Here is a 25,915-nt window from a genome sequence, read left to right as displayed (position 1 = left end):
ACTGGAAGTATGAACAAACTCCTTTCAGGCAGGGGCGGGATTTGAACCTGGGTCACCACACTCTAAGCTGTTGTGCTGACCACTACACTACCATGCTGCCCCTATGCTGAGCATGCTTCAGGGTTGTATTCATCCTCCCTTTAATATGACACTCCAAAATACCACAGGTGCAGCCAGTTTAGAATTCATATAATTAACTAAATGGAGACCCATTTTTGAAAACCTGTGGGCAGTCAAGGTGTTTCAATTGATTGTAGTGAAAATGCACCTGTATCTGGAAGGTCCAGCGGCTGGTGAGTCAGTGTCTGGGCAAAAATTACACTATAAAGACAAAAGAACTCTCCAAGCGACTCTGCCAAAAAGTTATTGAAAAGCACAAATCGGAAGATGGATACAAGAAAATTTCCAATTCACTGAATATCCTTTGGAGTACAGTTAAGTCAATCATCAAGAAATGGAAAGACTATGGCACAGCTGTAAATCTGCCTAGAGCAGGCCATCCTCAAAAACTGAGTGACAGTGCAAGAAGGGGACTAGTGAGGGAGGCCACCATGAGACCTGTGGCAACTCTGGAGGAGTTACAAGCTTCAGTGGCTGAGATGGGAGAGACTGTGCATACAACAACTGTTGCCCGGGTGCTTTACCAGTGGCAGCTTTAGATAGATAGATAGATAGATAGATATACTTTATTAATCCTGAGGGGATTATGGGAGAGTGACAAAGAGAAAGCCACTTTTGAAAAAAAAACTCACATGAAATCTCGGTTCGAGTTTGCCAGAAGGCATGTGGGAGACTCTGAAGTCAGCTGGAAGAAGGTTCTATAGTCCAATGAACCCAAAATTGAGCTTTTTGGCCATCAGACTAAACACTGCACATCATCAAAAACACACCATCCCTACTGTGAAGCATGGTGGTGGCTGCATCATGCTGTGGGGATGCTTCACTGCAGCAGGCCCTGGAAGGCTTGTGAAGGTAGAGGGTAAAATGAATGCAGCAAAATACAGGGAAATCCTGGAGGAAAACCTGATGCAGTCTGCAAGAGAACTACGACTTTGGAGAAGATTTGTTTTCTAGCAAGACAATGACCCCAAGCATAAAACCAAAGCTACACAGGAATGGCTTATAAACAACAAAATTAACCTTCTAGAGTGGCCAAGTCAGAGTCCAGACCTCAATCCAATTGAGAATATGTGGCTGGATTGAAAAGGGTTGTTCATTCACAATCCCCATGCAATCTGACAGCGCTTGAGCAGTTTTGTAAAGAAGAAAGGTGAAAAATTGCAGTGTCCAGATGTGCAAAGCTGATAGAGACCTATCCACACAGACTCAAGGCTGTAATTGCTGCCAAAGGTGCATCTATTAAATGCTGACTTGAAGGAGGTGAATACTTATGCAATCAATTATTTTGTGTTTATATTCTAATTAATTTTGATCATTTTGTAGAGACCTGTTTTCACTTTGACACGGAAGAGTCTTTTTCTGTTGATCAGTGTCAAATAAAGCCAAATTAAAGCCACTGTGATTCAATGTCGTAAAACAATAAAGCATGAAAACTTCCAAGGGGCTGAATACTTTTTATAGACACTGTAAATAAATAGCAAAAATAATAAGCAAAAAACAACAAGATAACTGAGTCCTTAAGTGAGTGTAGTTATCCCCTTTTGTTCAAGAGCCTGATGGCTGAGGGGTAATGACTGTTCCTGAACCTGGTGGTGCAAGTCCTGAGGCTCCTGTACCTTCTACCTGACGGTAACAGTGAGAAAAGAACATGGCCAGGGTGGTGGGGATCTTTGATGATGGATGCTGTTTTTTCACGGCGACATTTCATGTAGATGTGCTCAATGGCTGGGAGGGCTTTATCCGTGATGCACTGGGCCGAATCCATTACCTTTTGTAGGATTTTCCACTCAAAGGCTTTGGTGTTCCCATACCAGACTGTAACACAGCTGGTTAGCACACTTTCCACCACACATCTACAGACGTTTGCCAAGATTTTCGATGACATGCCGAACCTCCGCAGACTCCTGAGGAGGTAGAGGTGCTCTCGTGCTTTCTTCACTATAATATTTATATGACGGGTCCACGATAAGTCCTCTGAGAGAGTGACACCCAGGAATTTAAACTTACTGACCCTCTCCACTTCTGATCCTCCGATGAGTACTGGCACATGGACCTCTGGTTTCCCTCTCCTGCAGTCTACAGTCAGTTCCTTAGTCTTATTGACATTGAGTGAGAGGCTGTGGTTATTACACCACTCAGCCAAGTTTTCAATCTCCCTCCAGTACTGAGGGAGATTTGGGATTGAGCGGAAAGTTGGGAATCTTTGATCAGCTGTGAGACAGGGAAAGGCCAGGGAGCTGAGTGTTTTCCCACTTCCTACTGCCTCATGGTGGTGACAGGGAGGGGAGAGTTATTATGGTGTACAGGGATGGTGGGATTTTCTTGCAGTGGTGGGACACTTCTCTCTCTGCTTCTGGGTTCCTCTTCCCACCGGGAATGGTGGCAGGGAACAGCCTGGAGTCAGACAGCCGACTTTCAATGTGGGTCTTATTTGTTCTTAGGAATCCCGACTGAATTCTGTTCCCGTTCAGAACTCTCCAAGTTCCTCACCATGGTCATCTTCACCTGCACTGTCCAACATGCTGCTGTGAATAATCCACAGGTAGCTGACGCCCCCACCGGTGGGGCAGTGTTGAGGGGGTGGGGGGAAGAGAGCAGGCATTGAGGGCTGAGGAGGGTCAGATTGAGGAGGTGTTGAGTGAGTGGTGAGGGACTGATGAGGAGTTTTGAGGAGGTGAGGGACTGGTGAGAAGGTGTTGAGGGAGTGAGGATGGAGAGGTGAGGGACCGATGAGAAAGTCTTGAGGAGGGAGAGGTGAGAGATGGTGAGGCGGTGTTCAGGGATTGGGGAGGGACCAATGAGGAGGTGTTGAGGAGGGAGAGGTGAAGGATGGTGAGGAGGGGTTGGGGAAGGGTAGGTGAAAGATGGTGAGAAGATGTTGAGGGAGTGGGAAAGGAAAGGTGAGAGACCAGTGAGGAAGTGTTGAGGGAATGAGAGGCGAGAATGGTGAGGTGCTGTTGAGGGGTTGGAGAGGGAGAGGTGAGAGACCGGTGTGGAGGCATTGAGGAGGTGAGGGACCGGTGTGGAGGTGTTGATGAGGACCTGGTAATTCAGTAGGGAGGGGTGGTGACAGGATGAAGAGAGGGAAGTGAAAGGGTGGAGAGAGGGAAGTGAGGGAGAAGTGAGAGATTGAGGAGAGGGAGGTGAGAGGGTGGAGAGAGGGAAGTGAGGGAGAAGTGAGAGGTTGGGAAGAGGGAAGTGAGGAGAAAGTGAGAGGGTAGGGAGAGGGAAGTGAGGGGGAAGTGAGAGGGTGGGGAGAGGGAAGTGAGAGGGTGGGGAGAAGGAAGTGAGGGGAAGTGAGAGGTTGAGAAGAAGGAAGTGAGGGGAAGTGAGGTTGGGAAGAGGGAAGTGAGGAGGAAGTGAGAGGGTGGGGAGAGGGAAGCTCCCGTCCTGGAATTGATGCTGAACCAATCTACTTCCCCTCTGCCCTCACACCGGACCCATGTTGCTCAACAGTTCGACTGGGAAGCCTGGGTACCCAACTCACCCTGTACGATGAGAAGACCCCCTCCTACGGCCAAGGGCTCGGTGACGATGGAGTACATCATGGCCTCTCTGCCTGACATCTCACAGTCTAGTCTCCAGATGTCCATCAAATGGGTCCTCAGCCAGAGGCTGGCTGGAATGGTAAGAGATTATCTGAATCGGATCCACTTTCAAAGAGAGATTCCCATTTTGCTTGAGGCTGATCCTCAGGTCCCATTGGCTGTACCCTGGGATCCGGGTTTTGTCCACTCCGGAGGCATTGAGTAAAAGGTCTTCTGGCTTAGAGGGACAAGAGGTGATCTACCCAAGACTCTAAAGGGAAAAGCTTCTAAGAGGCTGCTTCTGCTGGTCCGAGACCAGGACCAGGGCCAGTAGGCTCAGCACGAGTGGTTGCCCGTTTACCCCGGAGCCAAGGAGTCCCCTGACTCCAAGGATTTGGAATTCAGAGAGATTCTGTTCAAGGCCAAAGGCACTGAATCGTTGGATGCCAAGAGGGATATCCAGAACGATCTGGAGAGGGGCTAAGGCATTGAGTCAGCCATGACACTGGATACTTGGTACAGGCTCCAGAGGAGCTGGAAAGCCTGGTCTCGCTCAACCTTGGTGAATTTTGGTGATTTCAATAGGAATCTTGGTTGTCAAGAACCAAGGGCCGGTTTATGTGCTATGTGGTTCTATGACTATAGTCAATACCATCATTGGTGACCCTTTCGATAAAGTATTCCCATTCTCTCCCAGAATTCCTGCAGATGACAGGTTTCCTGGCCCCACTCTGAGGGGCATTTTTCTGTAGTCTGCATTCCAGCAGACTGGTTCTGTCTTAATTGCCTAAATTCAGTTCTACAACTGTGATGGTGAGATTCAATCTCAGCTCTGAGGGGTTGTTGGGTCCAGAGAATGAGACGGGTGACCGTAAACCACTGTGTCCCATACCTAACACCGTGATGGTGAGATTCAATCTCAGCTCTGAGGGGTTGTTGGGTGCAGAGAATGAGACGGGTGACCGTAAACCACTGTGTCCCATACCTAACACCGTGATGGTGAGATTCAATCTCAGCTCTGAGGGGTTGTTGGGTGCAGAGAATGAGACGGGTGACCGTAAACCACTGTGTCCCATACCTAACACCGTGATGGTGAGATTCAATCTCAGCTCTGAGGGGTTGTTGGGTGCAGAGAATGAGACGGGTGACCGTAAACCACTGTGTCCCATACCTAACACCGTGATGGTGAGATTCAATCTCAGCTCTGAGGGGTTGTTGGGTCCAGGGAATGAGACGGGTGACCGTAAACCACTGTGTCCCATACCTAACACCGTGATGGTGAGATTCAATCTCAGCTCTGAGGGGTTGTTGGGTGCAGAGAATGAGACGGGTGACCGTAAACCACTGTGTCCCATACCTAACACCGTGATGGTGAGATTCAATCTCAGCTCTGAGGGGTTGTTGGGTGCAGAGAATGAGACGGGTGACCGTAAACCACTGTGTCCCATACCTAACACCGTGATGGTGAGATTCAATCTCAGCTCTGAGGGGTTGTTGGGTGCAGAGAATGAGACGGGTGACCGTAAACCACTGTGTCCCATACCTAACACCGTGATGGTGAGATTCAATCTCAGCTCTGAGGGGTTGTTGGGTGCAGAGAATGAGACGGGTGACCGTAAACCACTGTGTCCCATACCTAACACCGTGATGGTGAGATTCAATCTCAGCTCTGAGGGGTTGTTGGGTGCAGAGAATGAGACGGGTGACCGTAAACCACTGTGTCCCATACCTAACACCGTGATGGTGAGATTCAATCTCAGCTCTGAGGGGTTGTTGGGTGCAGAGAATGAGACGGGTGACCGTAAACCACTGTGTCCCATACCTAACACCGTGATGGTGAGATTCAATCTCAGCTCTGAGGGGTTGTTGGGTGCAGAGAATGAGACGGGTGACCGTAAACCACTGTGTCCCATACCTAACACCGTGATGGTGAGATTCAATCTCAGCTCTGAGGGGTTGTTGGGTGCAGAGAATGAGACGGGTGACCGTAAACCACTGTGTCCCATACCTAACACCGTGATGGTGAGATTCAATCTCAGCTCTGAGGGGTTGTTGGGTGCAGAGAATGAGACGGGTGACCGTAAACCACTGTGTCCCATACCTAACACCGTGATGGTGAGATTCAATCTCAGCTCTGAGGGGTTGTTGGGTGCAGAGAATGAGACGGGTGACCGTAAACCACTGTGTCCCATACCTAACACCGTGATGGTGAGATTCAATCTCAGCTCTGAGGGGTTGTTGGGTGCAGAGAATGAGACGGGTGACCGTAAACCACTGTGTCCCATACCTAACACCGTGATGGTGAGATTCAATCTCAGCTCTGAGGGGTTGTTGGGTGCAGAGAATGAGACGGGTGACCGTAAACCACTGTGTCCCATACCTAACACCGTGATGGTGAGATTCAATCTCAGCTCTGAGGGGTTGTTGGGTGCAGAGAATGAGACGGGTGACCGTAAACCACTGTGTCCCATACCTAACACCGTGATGGTGAGATTCAATCTCAGCTCTGAGGGGTTGTTGGGTGCAGAGAATGAGACGGGTGACCGTAAACCACTGTGTCCCATACCTAACACCGTGATGGTGAGATTCAATCTCAGCTCTGAGGGGTTGTTGGGTGCAGAGAATGAGACGGGTGACCGTAAACCACTGTGTCCCATACCTAACACCGTGATGGTGAGATTCAATCTCAGCTCTGAGGGGTTGTTGGGTGCAGAGAATGAGACGGGTGACCGTAAACCACTGTGTCCCATACCTAACACCGTGATGGTGAGATTCAATCTCAGCTCTGAGGGGTTGTTGGGTGCAGAGAATGAGACGGGTGACCGTAAACCACTGTGTCCCATACCTAACACCGCCGTTCTCACACTTTGGTGGCTAAAGCGACATCCGCTCCCTCCCTCACACTACGGCCTTTCAGCAACGCACGCAAAACACTGGAGGGACCCAGCAGATCAGGCATAAGCATCTCAGATTGAGACTCTTCATCAGGACTGGAAAGGAAGGCGGCCAGAAACCAGAATTAAAATAAAACATCTGGGGGGAGGAGTACAAGATAGGTGAGAGCAGGTGGGAGGAGGAGGAGTTGATGTGAGGATTGAAGATGATAGATGGAAGAGGTAAAGGGCTGAAGAAGAAGGAATCTGATAGGAGAGGACGGTGGAGTATGGAATAAAGTGAAGGAGGTGGGGGGGTCAGAGGGAGGTGAGGGGTAGGTAATGAGGGGAGGGAAGGGGAAGAGAAGGAGCATGAGAATGAGGGAAAAGAAAAAGCGTTGTGGTAACAAGGGGGAACAGAGAGGGAGTGGAATATAAAATCAAGGGTGTAATGTTGGGGCTTTATAGAGAGGCCTCACCTGGAGTATTGTCAGCAGTTCTGGCCACTTATCTAAGTGCTGACGTTGGAGAGGGTTCAAAGGAGGTTCACGACGAGTGTTTGATGGCTCTGGGCCTGTACCAGAATACTGGAATTCAGAAGAATGTGGGGTGACCTCATTGAAACCTATCGAAAGGCTGGAGGGCACCGCCTCAGACTAGAGGGACATCCTTTTAGAATGGTGGTGAGGAGGAATTTCTTTGGTCTGAGAATGGTGAATCTGTGGAATTCTTTGCCAAAGGCGGCTGTGGAGGCCAAGTCATTGGGTATATTTAAGGTAAAAGTTGATAGATTCTTGATCAGTCAGGGCATAGAGGGATATGAGGAGAAGGCAGGAGACTGGAGCTGAGAGGGAAATGGATCAGCCATGATGAAATGGCGGAGCAGACTTGATGGGCCAAATAGCTTAATTCTGCTCCTATATCTTGTAGCTTGTGGTCTTATGGGCAGACTCACAGGTGGCGTATTGCCTCACCTGGAAGGATCATGCATGGTGGTGAGGAAGGAGGTCCAGCACTTGTCACAGTCATGGAGTAAGTGCCAAGAGGGAGATTGGTGGCCAAGGGAGTCACGGCCCTTCTATTGTTTGTGTGCAGATTCCCCTGGGTAACTATGTGGAGGGATTCTTCACCGAGGAGCAAGTGAAGGGGATCATCCGAGAATTCCAGGAGGAGCTGAAGGAGATTGATCGCGCCGTCCAAGATCGGAATGAGGGGTGGGTCCTCAAATATGACTACCTGCAGCCGGTCAACATCGAGAACAGCATCACCATCTGACCAACCGGGTGGTCAGGCTTGAGGGTGGATGGTCATTGTGTGCCTAATCCTGAATGGAAGGCTTCTGGCCACCGTAAGATTCTCGTAGAGGCAACACAGCAGCAAAACAGTCCATTCAGCACTTCAAGAATCTGCTGACCATCAACTCAAGTCTCCAGAGCAACGTTTTATATGTCTCACCCTGTCCCTCACCACACCCTACCCACACACTGTCCACCACTCCTTCCCATCTCATTAACTTCTCTACACTCTCCACCCCACTCCCACAACTCCCAGCCTCCCAACTTTCCCTAGTCTCTTTCCTGCAAATCCTAGCCTCCCAGCTTTGCCAGATCCTGCCCTTCCACCATCAGCATCTGTGCTTTCACCTGCCAAAGCCATAGTCATTGGAGGCCCCTGAATACTTCTCCCACGTCCCATCTCCCTCTGACAGAATGGCTGCACTGAAGGAATCCCTGTCTGTCAGGCAAGCTGGGAATCTGCCTCCCTCGGAGAGCTGTAGAAGAATTTCCTGAAATTTGTAGCAGAAGCATCCACCCCACCATAGGAGGGATGTTGAGGCTTTGGAGAAGTTGCAGAGGAGGTTTACCAGGATGCTGCCTGGTTTACAGGGCATGTGCTATCATGGGACACTGGATAAACTTGGGGTGTTTTCTCTGGAGTGTCGGAAGCTGAGGGGAGATCTGATAGAGGTTTACAAGATTATGAGAGGCACAGATAGAGTAAACAGGGAGTATCTGTTTCCCAGGGTAGAAATGTCTAATACCAGAGGGCATGTATTGAAGGTGTGGGTGGGGGGGGAGGTTAGATGTGAGGGGTAATTTTTTTCCTCAGAGAATGGTGGGTGCCTGGAATGTGCTGCCTGGTATGGTGGTAGAGGTAAATACATTAGAGGCTTTTAAGAGATGTTCGATTAGGTACATGGATGTGAGGAAGATGGAGGGATATGGACATGGTGTGGGTAGGAGGGATTTGTGTTTGGGTGTTTTTGATTTGCTTTTTAGCTGTTTTAGCACAGCATTTTGGGCTGAATTGCCTGATCGTGCGCTGTACTGTCCTATGTTCTGTGTTCTATTTCCCGAAGCTCTCCCAGAATCTTGCCCATCACTCCTCACTCAGCTGATCACTGCGAATAGAATCTGCAGATCTTGTTTGAGGGTACGGGCTGATTCCCAAACTCCACGGGACTCCAGTACCTGCATTGGAATTCTGTTCACACCTACAGAAGTTCCCCATTGGCTCTGATGCCACTTGGATCAACTGGTTGCCGTAAATAGCGCTATTTCAATGCAAGTCTTTTCTGCACACTCTCCTCTCCTTCGCCGTGACCCTTGGGATATGTGTTTCCTTTTAGCTTTCATTATCTGCGAGGTGATGTCAGATCTCGGGACTGCTGCTGCATTAAAGGTGTGACGTCAATGAAAGTTGTTGTCGTTGTTGTGTGTGGGGTGGGGGTGGGTAATGGTTGGAGATCACCCAAGATCAGCATGCGTGATCTTGTCTGGAGAGATGTCAGGAGGGCCACATCTGGGATCTGGAATTGGGAGGACAAGGAAACCCATTGCAAAGGAGCAAATTGGGAACGGCCTGGAAAGAAGAGTTCTTTCACAGACACATTCAAAGGCTGTTTGGCCCAGTGGGATGATGCTGGCCCCAATGGTGTAATCGCACAAGTTCCATTCCCTCTTGCCTTATCTCCCTAAACTACTGCAGCTTAGACCATAAGACAAAGGAGTAGAATTAGACTATTCTGCCCATCGAGTCTGCTTTGTCATTCAATCATATCTAGTCTATTTCTCCAGTCTTGCATATCAGAGAATTCCTTTGATATTCTTTTAGCCAATAACTCCCACTAAGGGCAGAGTATAAAGTTCAAAGTAATTTTATTATCAAAGTACATACATGTTACCATGTACAACCAGAGACTCACTTTCTTGTGGTCATATTCAATAAATCTATATAATGAAAGCCATAACCCCTTTGGTTCAAGAGCCTGATGGTTGAGGAGTAGTAACCGTTCCTGAACCTGGTGGTGTGAGTCCTGAGGCTCCTGTACCTTCTACCTGATGGCAGCAGCGAGAAGAGAGCCTGGCCTGGCTGGTGAGGATCTCTGATGATGGATGCTGCTTTCTTGCAGCAATGCTTCATGTGGGTGTGTTCAGTGGTGGGGGAGGGCTTTACCCCTGATGGACTGGAACTGGACCATAGCCATTACTTGTTGTAGGAGTTTCCATTCATGGGCATTGGTGTCTCCACTACACACCTATAGAAGTGTGTCAAAGTTTTAGATATCATTCCAAATTGCTGCAGACTCCTGAGGAAGCAGGGGAGGTCCTCTGAGATAACAACACCAATAGTGTTGTTTAGTTCTTGCTAGTTGGTACGGAAATGATGGGCCAGATGGCCTGTTCTATGCCATATGATTCTCTCCATCAGTCTATGATGTCTTTGGGATATGGGAATAGGGTGAAACCCACTTGGAGATAAGGAGAAGGTCACAGACACACACACACAGAATAAAACTTTGGAAACACACTTGAGAATTGTGTTCAGTTCTGATCTTCTCATCGTAGGAAGGACAAATATGCTTTAGAGAGGAGCTGCCTGGATTGGAGAGCATGTCTTATGAAGATAGGCTGAGCGAGCTGGGGCTTTTCTCTCTGTAGTGAAGGCGGGTGAGAGTTGACTTGATAGAGTTGTACAAGATGATAAGAGGCATAGATAGAGTGGACAGCCAGAGACTTTTCCCCAGGGTGAATCAGGTTAAATGGCGAATTCAAGGGCACATGAATTTAGGGTGATTAGAGAAAAGTATAGGGGTGACGTCAGAGATAGCACTTTTTTTTTACGCAGAGACTGGTGGGTGCGTGGGACGCCCTGTCAAGGGCGGTGGTAGAGACAGATACACTAGGGACATTTAAGAGACTCTTCGACAGGCACTACTTGCTGTGCCACTGGGCCACCAAATTGGACTGAGACAGGAGCTGTGGACGTTTGGAGTTCTCTTTTCCAGCGGGCACTGGGAACCCATTGGTTGGGTAGATCTAAGGTCACGGTTGGGATTTTTATTTGGGAATCGCAAGAATGGACCCATTTAAGGCTGGGGGTGGGGGTGAGGGAATTTAAATTGGTGGTAAACACAAAATAATCTGCAGATGCTGTGATCAAAGCAACACTTTCAGTACGCTGGATGAACTCAGCAGGTTGGGCAGCATCAGTTAGAAACGATGAGTCGACGTTTTGGCAGTTTTGGCAGTTGGTCTGTGCAGTCAAGTCAATCCAGATTTGAATAGATCAGCAGAAAGCCGTTGATTAGACAATCAAGATTTGAATAGCTCAGACTCAGCAGAAAGCAGCTGATTGGGCAATTGAGGTCAGGTGACCAAGCATTTTGAAAAGCTCAAACAGATAAATAGAGGGATAGCTCAAGCGAAGCGGCCAGTGCGAGAGTGGGCCAGTGAAGGTGTGGAGCTTTGAGGCTTTGACTCGAGAGGCTTCGACGAGAAGAGGCGGAGGACACGCTAGCTCGCAGTTAGTTTTTACAATGTCTCCTGAGATGGTGATGTGCCTCTTATGTGAGATGTGGCAGTCTTGGGGGGACGCCCCTCTCCTGCAGAGTCACATCTGCCAGAAGTGCATACAGCTGGGCGATATGGAAGACCGTGTAAGGAATCTGGAGCAGCACCTGGATGGCCTTCGACTCATAAGGGAGAATGAGGCAGTCATAGATGAGGGCTACAGGGAGGTAGTCACACCTAGGCTGTCGGAAGCAGGTCGTTGAGTGACAGTCAGAGGGGGGAAAGCGAAGGTGAGCAGACAGGTAGTGCAGAGCACCCCTGTAGCCATTCCCCTGAATAATAAGTTTACCGTCCTGGATACTGTTGGCGGGGATGGCCGACGAGGTGTGAGCCACGGTGGCAGGGCCTCTGGCACTGAGTCTGACCCTGTGGTGCAGAAGGATGGGACAGAGAAGAGGAGAGCTGTCATCATTGGAGACTCTATAGTCAGGGGAGCAGACAGGAGATTTTGTGGATGTGAGAAGGACACCCGCATGGTTTGTTGCCTCCCGGGTGCCAGGGTCCGGGATGTCTCTGACAGGGTGCACAACATCCTGGTACGAGAGGGAAAGCAGCCAGAAGTCATGATACATGTTGGTACCAACGACATAGGCAGGAAGAGGGATGAGGTCCTGAAGTGTGAGTTTCGGGAATTAGGCAGAAGGCTGAAGAACTGGACCTCAAGGGTGACGTTCTCAGGATTGCTGCCAGTGCCATGTGACAGAGATGGTAAGAATTGGAGGAGATGGCAGTTGAATGCGTGGCTGAGGAGTTGGTGCAGGGAGCAGGGTTTTAGATTTTTGGATCATTGGGATCTCTTCTGGGGAAGGTGGGACCTGTACAGATTGGATGGGTTGCACCTGAATTCGAGGGGGAGCAATATCCTTGCAGGTAGGTTTGCTAGCATGGTTCGGGAGGGTTTAAACTAATTTGCGAGGGGGATGGAACCCAGAGCAATAGAGCAGTGAAAGAAGTGCATGCAGTAAAGCCAGATCTAACATACAGAGAGGCTTCGAGGGAAGAGAAGCAGAATAAACGGTGTAAAGACAGTAAGGTAGAAGGGCTGAAATGTGTGTACCTCAATGCAAGAAGCATCAGGAACAAAGGTGATGAACTGAGAGCTTGGATACATACATGGAATTATGATGTAGTGGCCATTACAGAGAGTTGGCTGGCACCAGGGCAGGAATGGATTCTCAATATTCCTGGATTTCAGTACTTTAAAAGGGATAGAGAGGGGGTGAAAGGGGAGGAGGGGTGGCATTACTGGTCAGGGATACTATTACAGCTACAGAAAGGGTGGGTAATGTAGCAGGATCCTCTTTTGAGTCAATATGGGTGGAAGTCAGTAACAGGAGGGGAGCAGTTACTCTATTGGGGGTATTCTATAAGCCCCCTGGTAGCAGAGATACAGAGGAGCAGATTGGGAGGAAGATTTTGGAAAGGTGCAAAAATAACAGGGTTGTTATCATGGGTGACTTTAACTTCCCTAATATTGATTGGCACCTGATTAGTTCCAAGGGTTTAGATGGGGCAGAATTTGTTAAGTGTGTCCAGGATGGATTCCTGTCACAGTATGTGGACAGGCCGACCAGGGGGAATGCCATACCAGATCTAGTATTAGGTAATGAACCGGCTCAGGTCACAGATCTCTCAGTGGGTGAGCATCTGGGGGACAGTGACCACCGCTCCCTGGCCTTTATAATTATCATGGAAAAGGATAGAATCAAAGAGGACAGGAAAAATTTTAATTGGGGAAAGGCAAATTATGAGGCTATAAGGCTAGAACTTGCGGGTGTGAATTGGGATGATGTTTTTGCAGGGAAATGTACTATGGACATGTGGTCGATGTTTAGAGATCTCTTGCAGGATGTAAGGGATAAATTTGTCCTGGTGAGGAAGATAAAGAATGGTAGGGTGAAGGAATCATGGGTGACAAGTGAGGTGGAAAATCTAGTCAGGTGGAAGAAGGCAGCATACATGAGGTTTAGGAAGCAAGGATCAGATGGGTCTATTGAGGAATATAGGGAAGTAAGAAAGGAGCTTAAGAAGGGGCTGAGAAGAGCAAGAAGGGGGCATGAGAAGGCCTTGGCAAGTAGGGTGAAGGAAAACCCCAAGGCATTCTTCAATTATGTGAAGAAAAAAAGGATGACAGGAGTGAAGGTAGGACCGATTAGAGATAAAGATGGGAAGATGTGCCTGTAGGCTGTGGAAGTGAGCGAGGTCCTCAATGAATACTTCTCTTCAGTATTCACCAATGAGAGGGAACTTGATGATGGTGAGGACAATATGAGTGAGGTTGATGTTCTGGAGCATGTTGATATTAAGGGAGAGGAGGTGTTGGAGTTGTTAAAATACACTTGGACAGATAAGTCCCTGGGGCCTGATGGAATATTCCCCAGGCTGCTCCATGAGGCGAGAGAAGAGATTGCTGAGCCTCTGGCTAGGATCTTTATGTCCTCGTTGTCCACAGGAATGGTACTGGAGGATTGGAGGGAGGCGAATGTTGTTCCCTTGTTCAAAAAAGGTAGTAGGGATAGTCTGGGTAATTATAGACCAGTGAGCCTTACGTCTGTGGTGGGAAAGCTGTTGGAAAAGATTCTTAGAGATAGGATCTCTGGGCATTTAGAGAATCATGGTCTGATCAGGGACAGTCAGCATGGTTTTGTGAAGGGCAGATCATGTCTAACAAGCCTGATAGAGTTCTTTGAGGAGGTGACCAGGCATATAGATGAGGGTAGTGCAGTGGATGTGATCTATACGGATTTTAGTAAGGCATTTGACAAGGTTCCACACGGTAGGCTTATTCAGAAAGTTAGAAGGCATGGGATCCAGGGAAGTTTGGCCAGGTGGATTCAGAATTGGCTTGCCTGCAGAAAGCAGAGGGTCGTGGTGGAGGGAGTATATTCGGATTGGAGGGTTGTGACTAGTGGTGTTCCACAAGGATCTGTTCTGGGACCTCTACTTTTCGTGATTTTTATTAACGACCTGGATGTGGGGGTAGAAGGGTGGGTTGGCAAGTTTGTAGACAACACAAAGGTTGGTGGTGTTGTAGATAGTGTAGGGGATTGTCAAAGATTGCAGAGAGACATTGATAGGATGCAGAAGTGGGCTGAGAAGTGGCAGATGGAGTTCAACCTGGAGAAGTGAGAGGTGGTACACTTTGGAAGGACAAATTCCAAGGCAGAGTACAAAGTAAATGGCAGGATACTTGGTAGTGTGGAGGAGCAGAGGGATCTCGGGGTACATGTCCACAGATCCCTGAAAGTTGCCTCACAGGTGGATAGGGTAGTTAAGAAAGCTTATAGGGTGTTAGCTTTCATAAGTCGAGGGATAGAGTTTAAGCGTCGCGATGTAATGATGCAGCTCTATAAAACTCTGGTTAGGCCACACTTGGAGTACTGTGTCCAGTTCTGGTCACCTCACTATAGGAAGGATGTGGAAGCATTGGAAAGGGTACAGAGGAGATCTACCAGGATGCTGCCTGGTTTAGAGAGTATGCATTATGATCACAGATTAAGGGAGCTAGGGCTTTACTCTTTGGAGAGAAGGAGGATGAGAGGAGACATGATAGAGGTGTACAAGATAATAAGAGGAATAGATAGTGGCTAGCCAGCGCCTCTTCCCCAGGGCACCACTGCTCAATACAAGAGGACATGGCTTTAAGGTAAGGGGTGGGAAGTTCAAGGGGGATATTAGAGGAAGGGTTTTTACTCAGAGAGTGGTTGGTGCGTGGAATGCACTGCCTGAGTCAGTGGTGGAGGCAGATACACTAGTGAAGTTTAAGAGACTACTAGACAGGTATATGGAGGAATCTAAGGTGGGGGCTTATATGGGAGGCAGGGTTTGAGGGTCGGCACAACATTGTGGGCCGAAGGGCCTGTACTGTGCTGTACTATTCTGTGTTCTATGTTCTATGTTTCGGGCCAGAACCCTTCGTCAGGACTGAAGAATGAAAGATGGGGAAGGATTTGAAGAATGCTTGAGGCTTCAGTTGAAAGACCAGTAATTTGAAAGACAAAGGGGTGGGGGAGGGGAAGCATTGATGTCATAACCCTGAAAACAATGGGTGGTAGAAGAAGAAGTTGGAACCATGAGGGAGGTGATAGGCAGCTGGGGGACGGGGCAGAGTGAAATAGGGATAGAGGAAGGGAGGGGGAGGGAATTACCGGAAGTTGGAGAATCTACAAGCCCACTGACTCTCATAACTACCTGGACTATACCTCTTCCCACCCCACCACATGCAAAAATGCCATTCCCTATTCCCAGTTCCTTCATCTCCGCTGCACCTGCTCCGAGGATGAGGCTTTCCATTCCAGGACATCTCAAATGTCCTCTTTCTTTAAGGATCGTGATTTCCCTTCTACCATCATCAATGATGCCCTCACCTGCATCTCCTCCATTTCCCACACTTCGGCCCTCACCCCATCCTCCCACCACCACAACAGGGACAGAGTTCCCCTTGTCCTCACCTACCACCCCACCAACCTCCGGATCCATTACATTATCCTCCGCAACTTCCGCCACCTTCAACAGGACCCCACCACTAAGCACATCTTTCCCTCTCCACCCCTCTCCGCTTTCCACAGGGATCGGTCCCTCCACGACTCCCTGATCCACATGTCCCTCCTCATGGATCTCCCACCTGGCACTTATCCCTGTAAGCGTAAGTGCTACACCTGTTCCTACACCTCCTCTCTTGCCACCATTCAGGACCCCAAACAGTCCTTCCAGGTGAGGCAACACTTCACTTGTGAGTCTGTTGGGGTCATCTATTGCATCCGGTGCTCCCGGTGCGGCCTCCTCTACATCGGTGAAACCCAACACAGATTGGGGGACCGTTTCATCGAGCACCTCCACTCTGTCCGCCACAACAGACAGGATCTCCCGGTAGCCACCCACTTCAACTCTGCTTCCCATTCCCATTCAGATATGTCCATACATGGCCTCCTCTACTGCCATGATGAGGCTAAACTCAGGTTGGAGGAACAACACCCCATATACGGTCTAGGTAGTTTTCAGCCCCTTGGTATGAACATAGAATTCTCCAACTTCCGGTAATTCCCTCCCCCTCCCTTCCTCTATCCCTATGTCACTCTACCCCCTCCCCCAGCTGCCTCATGGTTCCTCCTCCTTCTTCTACCACCCATTGTTTTCAGGGCTATGACCACAATGCTTCCCCTCCCCTACCCCTTTGTCTTTCAAATTACTGGCCTTTCAACTGAAGCCTCAAGCATTCTTCAAATCCTTCCCCATCTTTCATTCTTCAGTCCTGATGAAGGGTTCCGGCCCGAAACATCGACTCATTGTTTCTAACTGATGCTGCCCGACCTGTTGAGTTCATCCAGCGTACTGAAAGTGTTGTTTAAATTGGTGGTGATTGCCATTATCAGCTCCGAGGCTCAGCAGGCAGGGGTGGGGTGGAGGGATGGTATAAGACATTCCATACTGACATTTAAGGGCACGGGCAGGCATTTCAAAGATTTAAAGAATACTTATTATCAAAGTATGTATATGTAAGGGGTTTCTTCTTTTATGTTACTGCGTATGTTAATCAAAATGGCTTCTTTGTTATGTTAATCTTTTATGTTACTGCGTATGTTAATCAAAATGGCTTCTTTGTTATGTTAATCTTTTATGTTACTGCGTATGTTAATCAAAATGGCTTCTTTGTTATGTTAATCTTTTATGTTACTGCGTATGTTAATCAAAATGGCTTCTTTGTTATGTTAATCTTTTATGTTACTGCGTATGTTAATCAAAATGGCTTCTTTGTTATGTTAATCTTTTATGTTACTGCGTATGTTAATCAAAATGGCTTCTTTGTTATGTTAATCTTTTATGTTACTGCGTATGTTAATCAAAATGGCTTCTTTGTTATGTTAATCTTTTATGTTACTGCGTATGTTAATCAAAATGGCTTCTTTGTTATGTTAATCTTTTATGTTACTGCATATGTTAATCAAAATGGCTTCTTTGTTATGTTAAATGCTGAGAAGGTTCTCACTACAGTTTGTTTGGGTTATCTTATCGATAAGAGAATGAATGAACCAATGGGTAATAACCAATGTTATTCTTTCTTGGGGTGATATGCTGCCTCATATGGCTGGGAAACGGGGGATTTGGTGGGGAGTCGGAGGAGAGACCGGGAGTAAGACAGACGTGCTGGGAGAGCTCTGGTCCATCACTTTCGGTGGTCTGAGCTGCGAGTCGAGGGGGTCAGAGTGGGTCGCAGGGGGAAGAAAGAGGGTCCCGAGCTCCAACTGTGTGCACAAAGAAATTGAACTTTGATAATTCTGGTGCCTTTTTCATTCCCTTTTGTATTGTACTTCTATTAATCTCATAGTAGGACTATAATAGGATATATAAAGTGTAATTTGTAAAATGTACATTGTGTGCTGGCTGATGATTGATGTTTGAAGCCGAATCAGGTGGCATTGCACAGCAGCCGACGTAACCGGGAGATAAGGCTGGGCGGAGGACGGGGTTTCCCCTGGATAAATACGAGCCAATATAGCTGAGCGTTACATATACATTACACAACCCTGAGATTTGTTCTCCCGCAGACGGCCAGAAAACGTAGAAACAGCATGGAACCCATTCAAAGAAAAACATCAAACTCCCAACGTGCAAACAAAAAAGAACAAATCATGCAAACAGCAGAAAGTGAGTGAAAAACACACAGTTTAAAACATTAAACACAGAGTCCTTGGAGCAGTCTAGGAGTGTTCAGTTTAGTTCAGTTCGGTTCAATTTAGCACTGTGTTATTAGTTGATTGCAGGCCGCTGAGCCACAGTCCGACCTGGCTAAAATCGCACAAAATAGAATAAAAAAAGGAGTAACCGGAAACCAGAAACACATCATAACATGAACTGTGGAGTCCAGGCCACAAGACCCAAGATTCTGGCAACGTCGAGCGAGAGGGAGACTGGTCAAAACCCAGGCATCTTCATTCTGCAGCAGTGAGAGAGCGAGAGAGCGAACAAACGCAGGCAGATGGCGCTGAACACCTGCTCACCTTCCACTCTTGCCCTCGATGCTTTCAATTTTGCTTGACACTGTGATTAGTGAGAAATGGTGTCAACCGTGGGCTCGCGCCCCATCTCCAGGCTACACACTCAGCTCAAAACCTCACCGGGCTCTCCTTGGCTCAGCAAAACACCAGATCGCTCAATCGGTCTGAACACACACCATCAAAGTGTGAGCCACAGGTTCCAGTCACACGAAGATTAGTAGCAGGACCACATCTGAAAGAAGATTAAGAGAAGTAAAAGGCAGTTTGGAGCTTTGAGCAGCACCCAGTCAGAGGTGGGAAGCCAGACACCAGTCCTGTGCAGTGGCCCCTCCATACTTGACAGTGATGCAACCAGTTAGAATGCCCTCAATGGTACAAATTTACTAGAGTCTTTGGTGACATACCAAATCTCCTCAAACTCCTAACGTCCTGCCTTCTCTGTAACTGCATTGATTTGTTGGGTCCAGGCTAGATCCTCAGAGATGTTGACACCTAGGATCTTGAAATTGCTCACACTCTCCACTCCTGACCCCTCAATGAGGACTGGTGTGCCCTCCCTTGGCTTACCTGTTCTGAAGTCCATAATTAATTCTTTGGTCTTACTGAGTGCAAGGTTCTTGTTGCAACACCATTCAACCAGCTGATCTATCTCACCCCTGCATGTCTTCTTGTCAGCATCTGATATTCTGCCAACAATAGTTGTGTCATTGGCAAATTTATAGAAGACATTTGAGCTGTGCCTGGTCACACAGTCATGGGTGTAGAGAGAGTAGAGCAGTGGGCTAAGCACACACCCTTGTGGTGCACCAGTGTTGATTGTCAGAGAGGTGAAGATGTTATTGCAGTCTCCTGGTGAGGAAGTCAAGGATCTAATTGCAGAGGGAGGCACAGAGGCCTAGTTTTTGGAGATTGTTGATTAGTACTGAGGATATGATGTTGAAGCTGGAGCTGTAATCAATAAACAGCAGCCTGACGTAGGTATTGCCATTGTCCAGGTGACCCAAGGCCAAGTGGAGAGCCAGAGAGATTGCATCCGCAGTAGACCTGTTCTGGTGATAGGCAAACTGCAGTGGGTCCTTTCTTCAGCAGGAGTTGATTCTGACCAGGACCAACGTCTCCAGGTACTTCATCACTGTAGATGTGAGTACTACTGCAGGATAGTCGCTAAGGCAGCTGACCCAGCTCTTCTTGGGCACTGGTATAATCGTCACCCTTTTGAAGCAGGTGGGGACCTCTGACTGCATCAGTGAGAGATTGAAGATGTCCTTGAATATTCCCAACAGTTAACTGGCACAGGTTTCCAGTGCCCACCAGGTACATCTTCAGAGTCTGACACCTTGCAAGGGTTCACCTGCTTGAAAGATGTTCCGAGGTCGGCCTCCGAGACAGAGATAACAGGGTCACCAGATGCTGAAGGGATTCACACAGGTGAAGTTCTATTCTCCCTGTAAAAGCATGCAGAAAAGGCAATGTGCTCACCCGGGAGTGAAGCATCTCTGCCAGTCATGAGCTGCAGCACAGGACCAGGAAGGTACGGACAAGGGAGGCGCAGGAGATCTTACAGGACTGCTTTGAATCAGTAGACTGGATTGTACTCAGTGACTCATCTTTGAGTCTGAATCAGTACGCCACTGCTGTCACCGACTTCATTGAAACCTGTGTGGATGAGTGTGTGCCTATGAGAAATTACTGTACAACCCAGATCAAAAGCTGTGGGTGAACCAGGAGGTTTGTAGACTTGAGCTGTGGCATTTAAGTCTGGTGACCCGGGTCTGTACAAGAAAGCCAGGTATGACCTGAGGGCTATTTCAAGAAACACTGAACGTCTGCGAGTGGGCTTGGAGGTGGAATTGAAGTCATGTCAGCTCTGGCAGGGTTTGCAGGCCATTTCTCCCTACAAGGTGAAAGCAACTTATGAGTGGCAGTGACGCTTCACTCCCAGATGAGCACAACACTTTCTATGCCTGCTTTGAAGGGGAGAAAGTAGAGCTGTGAGGGTCCGGTATTACACGCTCAGCCTGTGATCTCTGTCTCCGAGGCCGGCGTCAGGCTGTCTTTTCAGAAGGGTGAACCCTCACAAGATGGCAGGCCCTGATGTTCTCCATGTCTCATTGCTACAGACAGAGGTCCCCACCTGCTTCAGAAGGGCAACCATCACACCAGTGCCCAAGAAGAGCGGCGTGAGCTGCCTTATCGACTATTGTCCAGTAGCACTCACATAAGACCATAAGACAAAGGAGCAGAAGTCGGCCATTCGGCCCATCGAGTCTGCTCTGCCATTTTATCATGAGCTGATCCATTCTCCCATTTAGTCCCACTCCCCCAGCTTCTCACCATAACCTTTGATGCCCTGGCTACTCAGATACCTATCAATCTCTGCCTTAAATACACCCAATGACTTGGCCTCCACTGCCGCCCGTGGCAACAAATTCCATAGATTCACCACCCTCTGGCTAAAATAATTTCTTCGCATCTCTGTTCTGAATGGGTGCCCTTCAATCCTTAAGCCATGCCCTCTCATACTAGACTCCCCCACCATGGGAAACAACTTTGTCACATCCACTCTGTCCATGCCTTTCAACATTCGAAATGTTTCTATGAGGTCCCTCCTCATTCTTCTAAACTCCAAGGAATACAGTCCAAGAGCGGACAAACGTTCCTCATATGTTAACCCTCTCATTCCTGGAATCACTCTAGTGAATCTTCTCTGTTCATCTACGGTGATGAAGTGCTTTGAGAGGTTGGTTATGGCTAGAATCAATTTCTACCTTAGAAGGGACCTGGGAACACTGAAACTTGATGTTGTTTATTGACTGCAGCTCAGTGTTTAACATAGTCACTCCTACGGCCCCGATCAAAAAGCCACAGAACCTGGACCTTCTGCCAAAGGACAGACTGTACTCTTTCCCAGATGCTGCCTGGCTGGCTGAGTTCCTCCAGCATTTTGTGTGCGTTGTCTGGACCTCTGCACTGCCCTCTGCAACCAGATCCTCTACTTCCTAACCGCAAAACTAATCTGTGTGGATCAGAAATAACATCTCTATGTCACTGACAATCAAAACTGATGCACTTCAAGAACGTGCTTAGCCCACTGCTCTACTCTCTCCACACCCATGACTGTGTGGCTAGGCACAGCTCAAATGCCATCCATAAATTTGCTGACGATGCAACCATTGTCGGCAGAATCTCAGATGGTGACAAGGAGGTGTACAGGAGTGAGATATACTAGTAAGTTGAGTGATGTCACAGCAACAACCTTGCTCTTAACGTCAGCAACACTAAATAACTGATTGTGGACTTCAGGAAGGGTAAGAAGAGGGAACACAAACTGATCTTCACAGAGAGATCAGAAGTGGAGAGAGTGAGCAATTTCAAGTTCCAATTTCAACTCAATATATCTGAGGACTTAATTTGGACCCAAAATATCGATGCAGCTATAAAGAAGGCAAGATAGTGGCTATATTTTATTAGGAGGTTGAGAAGATTTGTTATGTCACCTAAAACACTCACCAATTTCTACGGGTGTACTGTGGGGAGCATTCTAACTAGCTGTACTACCGTCTGGTATGGGGTGGGGGGGCTGCTGCACAGGATCGAAGTAAGCCGCAGAGAGTTGTAAACTCAGTCAGCTCCATCGTGGGCACTAGTCTCCGTAGTATCCAGGACATCTTCAAGGAGCGATGCCTCAAAAAGGGGACATCCAACATTAAGGACCCCAACACCCAGGACATGACTTGATCTCATTGCTACCGTTAGGGAGGAGGTACAGGAGCCTGAAGACTCACACTCAATGATTCAGAAACAGCTTCTTCCCCCCAGCCATCAGATTCCTGAATGGACATTGAACCCATGAACACTACCTCACTACTTTTTTATTTCTGTTTTTATACTACTTATTTAACTATTTAATATATATATACCTACTGTAATTCACATTTTTTTCTATATTATGATGTATTTCATTGTGCTGCTGCTGCAAAGTCAACAACTCTCATGACAAGTGCTGGTGATATTAAACCTGATCCTGATTCTGTACATTTCACCTTGCAGGACCAAACCCCGCCAGAGCTGACATCCATCCGATTCTGTCCCTAACATCAATCGGTATTGTTCCTTTAGCTCTTAAAATAGCCTTCTGAAGGTCGTACCTGGACTTGTTGTACAGTTCTGGAGCACTGGACGAATGCCAGAGATCTAGCCCTCAGCAGACTACGAATCTCCTGGCTCACCCATGGCTCTTGGTTTGGGTGTGCCTGGAATGTTCTCAAAGGCACACACTCACCCACATAGGTCTTGATGAAGTTGGTGACAACTGTGGTGTATTCATTCAGCTTTGAAGGTGAATCCCTGAATTTTGTCCTGTCCACCAGCTTAAAGCAGTCCTGTAGGCACAGTTCTGTCTTCCTTGACCATTTTTTCTTGGTCCTCACCACCGGTACTGCAGTCTTTAGTCGTTGCCTGTACACTAGGAGTGGAAGTACAGTCAGGTGATCAGAATTTCCAACTTGTGGCTGTGGGATGGCACGGTAAGCTTTCTTGATGGTGCTACAACAGTGGTCCAGTGCGTTGGCTCCTCTGGTTCCACAGATGAGATGTCGGTGGTCGTTGTTCAGAGACTTCTGCAAGCTGGCCTGGTTGAAATCCCCCACAATGATAGAGAGGGCACCACGGTGCACTGTTTTGTGCCTGCTGATTGCGTTGCTCAGCTCCTTCAGTGCCTGCCTAACGTTGGCCTGAGGTGGAAGGTACACTGCTATCAGGATGATGACGGAAAACTCCCTTGGCAGATAAAAGTGAGGACACTTGACCGCTAGATAGTTCATGTTGGGAGAGCAGGATTGAGACAAATTCGCCAGGCCTGTGCACCATGATGAGTTAACCCTGAAGCATACTACACCTCCTCTACCCTTAAAGGATTCAGCGGTCCTGTCTTTGCAATGGATGGTATAACCCTTAGGTTGCAGTACTGCAGGGCTGCATGTTTCCATGAAACGAAATGCACTGCAGTGTCTGATGTCCCTTAGGTCTTGCAATCTTGCTCTGTGGTCTTCAAGTTTATTTTGGAGAGGCTGTACATTCACCAGCAGGATAGTCTGGAGTGGGTGGGGGTGGAGTTGGTGGTTTAAGGGGTCTGTGTTTCGAACCTGCAGACTGGCCTGTTTTCCTCGCTTCCTTTTTCTTAATGTCGATAGCCCTCATCCACAGCACAGACTGAATGGGCCAAAGGGCCTGTTTCTATGCTATAATCAGAATACAGTGGCAATATCCTGACCAGGTTCTTTGAAGGATTGAAAGCATAGGACATTACAGCACAGCACAGGCCATTCAGCCCACAATGTTTTGCTGACATATTAACCCACTCTAAAATCACACATCTCACAAAGCCTGCCATTTTACTTTCATCCATGTGTCTGTCTAAGAGTTTCTCAAATACCCCTAAATGAATCTGCTTCTACCACTACCCCTAGCACACACCACTCTGTGTAAAAACTTGATATCCACCCTATACTTTCATAAAACATAGAACATAGAAGAGTACAGCACAGAAACAGGACATTTGACCCACAATGTTATGTTGAAATAACTAAACAGCAAATCAAAAACATCCAAACGCTAATCCTACACCATGACCTCATCCCTCTATCTTCCTTATATCCATGTGCCTAATCAAACATCTCTTAAAAGCCTCTAATGTATTTGCTTCTAGCACCATACCAGGCAGCACATTCCAGGCATCCATCACCCTCTGAGTAAGAAGCCTACCCTCTCTCATTTTCAATGCATGCAACCCTGGGAAATAGGTACTTTCTGTTTCTCATGATCTTGTAAACCGCGATCAGATCTCCTCTCAACCTATGACACTCCAGAGAAAACAATCCAAGTTTATCCAGCCTCTCATGATAGCACATGCCCTCTAAACCAGGCAGCATCCTGGTAAACCTCTCCTGCACCCTCTCCAAAGCCTCAACATCCCTTCTATAGTGAGGTGACCAGAACTGTATGTAATACTCCAGTCGTGGCCTAACCAGAGTTTTATAAAGATGCAACATAATTTCCTGGCTTTTGAACGCAATGCCTCGACTAATCAAAGCAAGCATTCCGTAAGCTTTCTTAACCACCTCATTGACCTGTGTGGCCACTTTCATGGAGCTATGAACTTTGGTCCCAAGATCTCTCTGCTCAGCAACACTGTTAAGGATCTTGCCCTCTAATCACCTTAAAATTATACCTCCCTTTTTTAGCCATTTCCACCCTGGGAAGAACTCTCTATCTATCCTCTCGATCTATGCCTGTTATCATTGCGTATATCTCTGTCAAGTCACCTCTCATCCTCCGTCACTGCAAAGAGCAAAACCCTAGATTGCTTGACCTATCTTCATAAGACGTGCCACCTAGTCCAGGTTTGATATATAGAGTTTTGATACTGCCAGGGTAGGGAGTATTTTATGAGGAATCAGGGATGGTGCGGTTCTTCCCTTTGGTTCAGACAGGGAAGGTTTAATCAGAAGGCGGGGGAGAGTTGGAGATACAAAAAGTAACAGGCCCTTCTGGCACGGTGAGGCTGTGCTGCCCAATTCAAAGTAAATTTATTACCATAGTACATATGTGTCATCGTATACAACCCAGAGATTAAGTTCCTTGTGGGCATACACAGTAAATGCAAGAAACACAATAAGATCAATGAAAGACCGGAACAAATGTGCAAAATACAACAAACTGTGTAAATGCAAAAAAAGAAGTGATGATAATGATCGAATAAGCAATAAATATCAAGGCCATGAGATGAAGAGTCATTGCAAGTTAATCCATAGGTTGTGGGAACAGTTCAGTGATAGAGTGAGTGAAGTTATCCCCTTTTGTTCAAGAGCCTGATGGTTGAGGGGTGATAACTGATCCTGAACCTGGTGGTGCGAGCCCTGAGGCTCCTGATGGCGACAGTGAGAAGAGAGCATGGCCTGGATGGTGGGGGGAGGAGATGGATGCTGTTTTCCTGTGTCAGCGCTCCGTATAGATGTGCTCAGTGTTGGGGAGACCTTTACCCGTGATGGATTGGGCCGTATCCAGTACTTTTTGTAGGCTTTTTAATACAAGGGTATTGGTGTTTCCACACCAGGCCACGATGCAGCCCAGTCAATGTACTCTCCGTGGTGTATCTATAGAAGTCTGTCTAAGGTTTAGATGACATGGCAAATGTTGGCAAACTCCTAAGAAAGTAGAGGACTGGCTGTGCTTTCTTCATAATGGCACTTTTGTGTTGGGTTCAGGGCAGATCCATCAAACTGATAACACCAAGGAGTTCAAAGTTGCCGACCCTCTCCACCTCTGATCCCTCTGATGAGGACTGACTAATGGACATTCAGTTTCCTCCTCCTGAAGTCAATAATCAGCTCCTTGATCTTGTGTCAAAATGGTTGTTGTGATGTATATAGTGTGGTAGTGCTTGACGCTCTCACTTTCAGCTTCCACCGATGGCTACTGGTCTTGTGAAAAGGAGAGCTGAATGTGTGAGTCTCTCCCTGGCAGTACATAGCCTCTCCAACACCAAG

General features: G+C 47.7%; 1 protein-coding gene across 1 annotated transcript in view; it reads left to right on the top strand.

The window, feature by feature from the left end:
- Nucleotides 1-9,245, top strand: part of LOC134346952 (polyunsaturated fatty acid 5-lipoxygenase-like) — a 59,528-nt gene extending 50,283 nt beyond the window's left edge. Inside the window, exons 12-14 of the mRNA XM_063048845.1 lie at nucleotides 2,562-2,662; nucleotides 3,577-3,747; nucleotides 7,616-9,245. Of these exons, the coding sequence (XP_062904915.1) occupies nucleotides 2,562-2,662; nucleotides 3,577-3,747; nucleotides 7,616-7,795 (452 nt within the window). The 3' untranslated portion in view covers nucleotides 7,796-9,245. The remainder of the gene's footprint in view (nucleotides 1-2,561; nucleotides 2,663-3,576; nucleotides 3,748-7,615) is intronic.
- The last annotated feature ends 16,670 nt before the right edge of the window (nucleotides 9,246-25,915 follow it).

The sequence above is a fragment of the Mobula hypostoma genome, chromosome 5 (genome assembly GCF_963921235.1).
Source record: "Mobula hypostoma chromosome 5, sMobHyp1.1, whole genome shotgun sequence".
Classification (NCBI taxonomy): Eukaryota; Metazoa; Chordata; class Chondrichthyes; order Myliobatiformes; family Myliobatidae; genus Mobula; species Mobula hypostoma.
This window is presented reverse-complemented; position numbering and strand designations above follow the sequence as displayed.